Raw genomic sequence first — 9,000 nt, 5'->3', positions numbered from 1 at the left:
TAAACAGCAGCTTGATCACATCATGAATCGCCCATTTAATCATCAAGCAGTTCTTGTGACCATGCAAGAAACTTTCTTCGGTCTGGATCCGGTGAGAGATTGGTACCCATTAAGCGGCATGTACCTGTGTTGCAAAATTTTAGCCACAGGCTGCCATCTTGGAGGATGTGTTCTGCCAGTATGCACGTTGTGGTTGTTCTACAGAGAATATCCTCTCATTTCTTCTTTTCCACATGTGCCAACAAGCACTCAGTAAATCTCTGTAGCGATGGTCTCCCATCATTCTTACATTCTCCATGGACTTGATCCATATCTCAGTCAAAGTTTGAGCAGGAACCATGAGGCGGTATCCCAGGTTTGCCGATATCTCACACCACAGTTCTATTGCAACTGGGCATAGAAACAGTAGGTGCGATGCCCCATAGGCCCACGGTTCTACCCTTTCAGCATGCCACGCCCTATTACTGCAAACCACACACTGCCGCGGGATGGCCTGGTTGTGCGGAGATCGTTCAGACAAAGCTGGCAGAACTCAAAAGAGCATCGTCTCCATCAGAACCGCTGTGTTTCAATTGCGGTGACCAGGGTCACTTTGAGGCGCAATGTTGCAACGCGACGCTGTGCTTTATTTGCAATTGCCATGGCCACCGATCCTCTCAATGTCGTGCAAACACCTCTTTCAAGCTTTCCAAATCTGATCCACTGCTCTCAGAAAATTCCTACCGATACTTTGCCAGATTCTCCACTTCATCCTTCACCACTCACGCCCCCTGATGCTGGTTCGGAGTCAAGCCAGCAATCCCTACCCGCTGAGGCTGAGGTAACTATTGCCCATGGTTTCAATCAAGAGGATGGAGATGGAGTTAGCAGAATTCAAACACGAAATGGAGATGATGGAAAAGAAACAATTTGAAATGGAGCTGGCCATGGCAAGTTTCAATGCTCAAATTCATAACAGTAAGTCAACAATAGATAAGATGGAGGTTTCTGAAACTCCACAACAGAGACTGAGACAATGAGAATGGGAACATAAATGAGGTGCTAGACGCTACTAGATAGAATGATGAGGTTATGAAAGAAACTCTTGCACATGAAACTGCAATTGAACAGGTGTCGACTTTGCGTCCTAAGACAGATTCAGATATTGAGGTCAATGGAGATGAAGAGGAGTTCGAAGGGGCTGAACCAATAAAGGTGCAGCTGGTGGATATTCAACAAACAATAATTGGGATTGAAGATGCAAGGCAGAAATATTTTATGAAAGAAACTCTCGCGCATGAATCTGAAATCGAAAAGGAGGTATCTTTCAGTCCTCAGGAAGGTTCAGCTAGTGCAGCAAAGAAAGTGGGTTGTGATGTGGAAGCAATAAGGCAGATACTACTTACTGATATTGCAGCAATGAGACAAAGATCTTGGGATGTGCGGAACAAACCTCTTCGGGGTGGTAGTCTGCGTCCGAGGAGGAGTGGTGGACGGAGGGTGAAATCTTGATTGTGTCACAGTAGAGGGACAAATGGTGGTGAAGAGAAACACAACTAGATAAAGAGAAGCACAACAAATAACTGACTCATGAAGCCTCTGTACAGTTAGGCAGATTCAGAGATGCTGCTGCTATGCATTTATTGCATTTATAGGGTGTTAGAAAATTTGAGTAAATTCTTGCTATTACCTAGCTTTTATGCTTTTAGTGCCTGAGTGCAGATAGTGTGATGTGATGCAGTTACGAACTTACGATCTTCTGTTTTTCTTTTCTTTTCCTGTTGCTTTTGTATGAAACTCTTGTAACTTTAATGGTTTCTATATGAAACGGGCCTTGAGCCTTATTTGAAAAAAAAATATGTTTACAGTCTGTTGCATTCGTTTAATTCTGTACAAGCAAACAAACTAAGAAAAGAAAGAAGAAAAATAGGGACCCAAATGGCTAATCAAAATTATTATTATTGTTGAAATGCTAGGTTGGTGTCAAGATATTTAGAACGGTAACCCTTGCATCAACCAAAGCTCTGAAAACCTTCTCACTTCCGTTCTCCAGTTCTGTTATGCATTTCTCCAGACCCTCCAGCTTCTCCATTGCTACCTTCCTCTCCATTCTCCTCTCCATTCCACCTTCCTTCTTCCTCTCCATTGCCCTCCTCTGTGCCCGACATTTCCACCTCATCAAATCCACAATCCACCAAATCTTTAACAGCTTCACAGGACCTCCTGTGGCAATTACCAGAGCAATCGATGATGTTGCTTCATTAGACAGCACCGCCAATCCAGAAATCAGCTCAGCTGATGCTGCTGCAAGAGCAAAGGTTGCATCACAAAAGACCAAAGGAAGAATAATCACACCAGTCGAATCAGGAGGGACTGATGTCTCTAGGGGTGGTGGTGGCGGCTTGGTTTTTGCGGCAGCTTTGGCCCTAGTCGCAATACGAATGATGTCTTTATTAGCCTTGTGTTGGGCCCGCACAGCAGAGGCAAGCCGAGCTGAGTCCCAGCGGCGAAGCGCAGCCTGCGTCTCCCCTTGGAGATGCGAAAGATTTATCAAAGAGATACGGAACAAATCATAGGAGTCCGCTAGCCGCATAAGATCATCCAAATACGGGTCGGTGATGGGAGAGTTGCGGAGAGGGTCGGCCGATTGAGGGTGGCTAAGCAAATCCGACAGGGAGGCAAGGACTACAGAGATGAGATTAACGCCAACCAAGAGACATGTGGAGGAGCCGGCCCTTGACTCGGACCAACTCCTGAGGGATGCCACATCATCATCGAGGTTGGAAATGATTGGATGGAACCTGACAGGAAGACTGGAGCTGCGGGTCCGGTAGGAGGAGCGCTTGGTGGCAACGGAGGTGCAGGTGGCATCAGGTCTAGGTGAACGCAAAGGCGAAGGCGAAGGCCAAGGCGAAGGCGAAGGCGAAGATAAAGTGATGGCTCGACGGAAACGTCCGGCCATGTGGGCGTTTGTTAAGATTTGTTTTTTCTTTGTTTCAATTTGGGATGGGGGATTTTAAGTTTAGAAGAATGTTAGCTTCGTAGAATATGTTCGACACAAGCAATCGGAACTCAGACCTCTATACTATACTATATAGTATTCTTTATTTCTGTTTGCTATCGTAAATTTGGTAACTAGGAGGATTTTTTTATTTATAGAAGTACATGACAAATTTCATATAACAACATTTAAGATCATCATTTTATTCGTAGAATGTTTTAATTGATGGACAATTTGGATAAGCTGTATGAAGCTAAAACTGCTTAATTGGTTAAAAATTTAATTTGTTCTTTTATTTAAAGGTGATATATTTCTTTTTTCTAATTAATAAGGTTTCTAAGTTCAGTTTCCGTATTTCTTATTTTCCATTTTTATTCTTGTTGGTTTTATGAATTATGAGGAGAGTTTCTATATTGAACATAAAAGTTAATCTTATTACAAGTTCCTACATCTATTTATAATAAAGAAGCCTGATAATTGTACCCCAAACAAAATCCCCGAGCGCATCCCCCAAGTAATTTAACAGAAAAAACTTCCAATGTTATCTAACTTTTATTTCCAGCGCTAATATCCAAACATTTAAAGCTCTATTTATAACATTTTACAATGCTACTCACAAGCATTTAAACCTCTATCTGCAAGCATTAAAATTCTAAATCTGTATAGTTTTAACTCCTAACTATTTTTGTTTTCAAGCCAAAAACGGAAAGATTTATTTCACCCAATTTTTTTTATTTTTTATCTGATCATTCTCATCCATGTTTTCGACGATCCATGATAAAAATTTTAATATAAAAATATGAACGTTTTTTATCCGATTTTCTCTTTCAAATGAGATCCATGAAGAATAATTTTCGAGTTATATTTGTGTCGTAATTTTTTTACCACTTTAAATCTCTGTAACTTTCAAATTTTTTTATTTTGCTTCAAAATAATTTAAACCTCTGTTTACAAGCATATAAACCTCATTAATAACACTTTAAATCTCTAGAATAAAACATATAAACCTCATGTACAAAGAATTTAAACCTCAACAATAACACTTCAAAGCATATAAACCTCAACAATAACACTGCATTTACAAAGCTCATTTACAAATCATATAAACCTCATGTACAAAGTCTTGAAAATTTTAATTGTTGTAGACTGAGATTTAAAAACTTGAAAATTGAAAGTGCTCATGAGTTTTACTTTAAAAAAAAAATAAATGACTTTAAAATTACTCAAAAGTATTTCTTCATGGATCTTATTTGAAAGATAAAATCGAATAGAAAACGTTCGTATTTTTAGATTCGTAAAATTCATCACGGATCGTCGGGAAAATAAATTATAATGATCAGAGAAAAAAAAAGAGTGAGTGGAAAAAATCTTTTCTTTTTTGGCTTGAAGACAAAAGTAATTGAGAGTTAAAACTATCTATAAATGATTTCAAACAGATGTTTATATGCTTGCAAGTAACATTTTAAAATATTATAAACATAGCTTTAAATGTTTAGATATTAGTGCTGAAAATGAAAGTTAAATAATATTGAAAGGTTTTTCTGTTAAACTACTTGGGGGACGCGCTCGGGTATAATGGCTCGGGGTGCCCCGAGAATTTCTCTATAATAAAAGCTTCTCTAAGTTACCGTTTATACTATTTTACTATTTATGGTAATACGGTACACGTTATTGTTTATTTTATTACCATAAAAGTCTATTTCTTATTTTGTCTATTTTTGACCCCTTGATCTATGATAAGTGTCTGAGATCAATTTTCTTGATATTCTTCTTTATTTTCAACAGTTCTCCTTCCTGAAAAAAACTAATAGTTTACCATAAGAAGAAAATATAAATTTCTTTGTTTAATAATTAACATGTTATTCAACCAAGTTTGTAAATAATACGCTCCAATCAGAATTAAATTAATAAACTGTGCACACCTGGTTCAGGGGTCGAGCTCAGGATGAGTCACGAGACACGTGTCCTTAATTAGGTCTAAAATCTTGAGTCAAACAAATTTATTGGCACTACCAAAAAGTAAATTATGGTTGGGCCACGTGTCTATTATACTGTGGGAGAGTGGGGAGACGTTTTTGTTGACTTGTGCATTGGTTGTTTATCAAAAAAAAATTGTTATTCTTGTGTTATTTAATATTTTTCACATATGTTGTTAAATATATATCTGACTGAGGCTGCGTATGCATAGCGCATTTTGGTCTATACAATAGATCCATATTTTTATTTTCAAAGTCTAAATAGTCAATTCGTGCCGTTCATTATAATCTACATATGAAAATGTACTTAGATGCCAAATTTTTCATTTGTTTATTATTTATTTGGATAGGACTAATCTCAAATGGTCTAGAATCAAGTAATTTTGTATCTATTTTAAAAAATTAAAAAATTCTAAAAAATATAAAATTTGATATCTAAACATATTTTCATATAAAGATCATATTGAACGAAACGGATCAGCTGCTTAGATTTAAAAAATAGAAATATACATTATTTGTAGTACGTACGGATCAAAATACGCGTTGCATATAGTACCATAGCTTGCGAAGAACTTCTTGATAAGCTTAGAATTAATACTCTAATCCTTATTTAATAAAATAAGCTTAGAATTAGTACTCTAATCCTTATTTATTTTTTTACTAGAATTTGCATGTAGTAAGTTCTGATATATATATTGCTCTATTCTTATTAATTAGCTGACGTATGTGCTAAGATGAAATCTTCTACAAAACTATAAAAAAGAGCCAAATTGCTAATTTTCCAATAAAAATATCAGTTTCCAAACATGTTAGGCCAAATGAAACCGACTTTAAAGTTCACACAGTGTAGGTTTAGCTAGCTAATCGCCTGCCTGAATATACCTGCCAAGTTAAGCATTCTCACAAATATTGTTAATGTATTGGAACGTAATGCATAGTCACTAATTAATATATTATTAATTTATTTTATCAGAAAGGTTTAGTATTTAACTAGATAAGGGATTGAATCACAATAAACTTTATATTATCACAGAAGAAGAGTAGAATTAATTAAGTTGAGGTTAAGCTTATCAAGAATTTTGACTTTATAATTTACCGAATTGGATTGATACGATGAATCCAAACTGTTAAGTCGATTTGCATTATTTATAAGTAATGTTGTCTTTACATATAAAATTTTCAAACTAATTTAGTATAAAATCAAGTAGTAACAAATCTTACATATATAAGTTCATTTTAGCGAGAATTTCATGTTACTCATCAAAAATATTGAAATTGCATATTTCTCCCTCTAATATCAAAATATCATATTTATCCTTCTAAATTAAAAAAATATATACAAATAAATTGACTTTTTAATCAAGAATCATTAAAAATTGAAGGACATATTCCGAAACTATAAGTGTTTTTGTATTGAGTAATATCTCAAAAATATTACTTGCACAATAAGTTGATTATATTAAATTTGCAAATAACTAGTCCAAACAAATACATGACATGATGTACTACAAATGTTACAAATTGTAGGCCTAAAAAGGAGGGAAGGGAAACCTCGGCCCAAAATTTCATAGGGATAATACATAGTTACAATTTTAAAGAGCCTCTATCTATCCAGTTATGATTGAAAAAAAAAATGGATAACACCATATAGCATATAGCATAGCAAGACTCATATTATCAATGTGGTGAAATGAACTCTCTCTATTTCATGTATATGACATCTCTCTCTCTCTCTCTTTTATTTGTCCTTTTGTGAACAGCGAAAGATTTGTGATCCCAAGAATGGAACGAGTATTCGCGACCGATACTGTTAGTATACTGTCGCGAATACTACCGTCACTAATAAAAAAAACACTTTTATAACGGTATATCCTCGTAGATAGTCACTTTTATCGTCGCGAATACTCTCTCATTCTTGTTTGGCCAAACAAAGATCGATGTAAGTTCTCTTTATTTGTAACCAATTTAGTTTCATAAAACCAATATATATATGAATAGTAATAATAGTCACTGTTTCAGATAATTAATTAGCATCTTTATGCATAATTGCCATGCTGCACAAAATTGCTATAGTAAAATAAGGCTCCCTTGATCCCTTGTAAAATAATATATATAGCACATTGATATAAGAGCTCGGAGTGTAATGAATGAAATTAGTTTACAATTTGTCCTAATTAAATAATCCATATCTAATTCATATTGATATTGGTCATACTTTTGAAAATGCTTCCAGACAATGCACTTGAAATTAGATAGTATATATACGTATAATTTCTCTCTTACAATGAAATGTTTGTTTCATTGAATGCAGAGTCTAATTACAAAGCTTCAAAATTGCAAAATACAAGAAGATGCAGCAGCAGAAGAAATCAGGTATGTGTTTGTTTATTTTGAATAAGAGATCGCATTCTTATAACATATCTTGTAATATATATGTGAAGTTAGGAAGTTTGACCTCCATCTTTAATTTATCTATATTAATATATAAATAAAAATATTTTGCATTCCGCAATGCTTTATTTTTCTATGGTGTCTATGCCTTTTATTTAATAGTATCGAGCAAGGAAATTTAAGGGCCATAACATCAGGTGATGATAGTCGATCGATCCAGGTATAATACTGTTTTAAGGTTTTACATGTTCTATTTTTACTGTTTACATTACAAACAACAAAATTAAATGTATTCTTCGGTGTTAATACTATTGTCCCACAAACTGGATCTAATTTACATAGGCCCATATGTTTTGATCAAAACCAGCATAGGGTTCAGCATTTACATAAGAACATAAATGCAACCAGAATTACCAGTATTATATTACAAAATTTTGTTTTTATATAATGTGCAGGATATATACTGAGGTGATTAATCCTCGTGATTTTCTTCAACAGTTCCAGAGGTTAGTTGCTTCTCTTATGAATCATGGTATTTCTTTCATAATTGGCCTGAAAATATCAAAATAAATATGTTAGCCAGAAGAAAGGAATCGGCATTTATTATGAGTAATATCTTATAGCGGGTTCTCCAAATATGAATAAACAACATGTTAAATTGTCTCAATTTGGTTTCTATAATTAGGTTGTATCAAATGGCAACGCCAATGACATCTGAACAGTTGTTTGATGATTATGAGCAAAAGCTTAAGGTTATGGACATGGTTTCTCATATTGAGCAAAGACAAGTACGTTATTTATAAATATTTGCTAGTTTAGAAAATATCAACTGTATTAGCAAATAATTTGGTGGCACAATACTCAACTCAGTTTTGAACAATTCACATCTCGACAGAAGTCTATATATGATTACTTGAGGCTTGAGCAATACTTGTCAGAAATATAATATTTCTTATTGTTTTGCTTTCATTGAACTATTGTCATTATTAATTAGGGAAAATTTCTAGTGTACACATGTAAGCTTTTAAAATAGCTAATTTCCCCATGAAAACATGTTAATATCCAATATCCCGATAAAATTTTAACATTATTTGTTTTATCCCCTTTTATTCATTAAATATATTATTTAGACAATATACCCCTTCATTTCAAATGGAGTTGTCCCTATAAATTAGCAACAAGATATAATTCATCTCCTTCATCTCCACACCTAACCTTTTGTGTTGCTTGTGTGTTGTTACTTTATGTTTGGGAATACAAGAACAGCTAAGGGAAGAACAGAGCGCGTTAGAGGGTTTGGCAGCAGAGGTGATGAAGCTCTCCGATGCTCTCAGGCGTGATGTTCAGCTAATGTGATCGATGAATAGGATGGTCATAAGAACCCTTTCATTGCTAATTAAATCCTTGTTGATTCAGTGACAAACGTTTTATTTTATTTTATTTTATTTTACTTTTTTGGATTTTTTTTTAACCATTTTTTCTTGCTAATTGTGAACGATGTTGGTCTATTCTTGATTTTCAAGGCAACGAATGGCTACAAATGTAATTATAATTGCACTTTTATTAGTATTTTTCTTAGATTGGACGATGTAATTCGTGGTATGTGGAGCGGTACCAGATAATTCTAAAGATAGATCCGTTTTATGTATACAA

General features: G+C 34.6%; 1 protein-coding gene across 1 annotated transcript; it reads right to left on the bottom strand.

Annotated features, from left to right (window-relative positions):
* Window positions 1-1,887: 1,887 nt before the first annotated feature.
* On the bottom strand, window positions 1,888-2,941 carry LOC144545633 (uncharacterized). Its single transcript, XM_078294196.1, has one exon. The coding sequence runs from the start codon at window positions 2,939-2,941 to the stop codon at window positions 1,952-1,954; it is 990 nt and encodes a 329-aa protein (XP_078150322.1). The 3' UTR covers window positions 1,888-1,951.
* Window positions 2,942-9,000: the final 6,059 nt, after the last annotated feature.

Source organism: Carex rostrata, chromosome 28, assembly GCF_964058835.1.
Source record: "Carex rostrata chromosome 28, lpCarRost1.2, whole genome shotgun sequence".
Classification (NCBI taxonomy): domain Eukaryota; kingdom Viridiplantae; phylum Streptophyta; class Magnoliopsida; order Poales; family Cyperaceae; genus Carex; species Carex rostrata.
The sequence above is the reverse complement of the archived record's forward strand: the minus strand, read 5'-3'. Positions and strand labels throughout refer to the sequence as shown.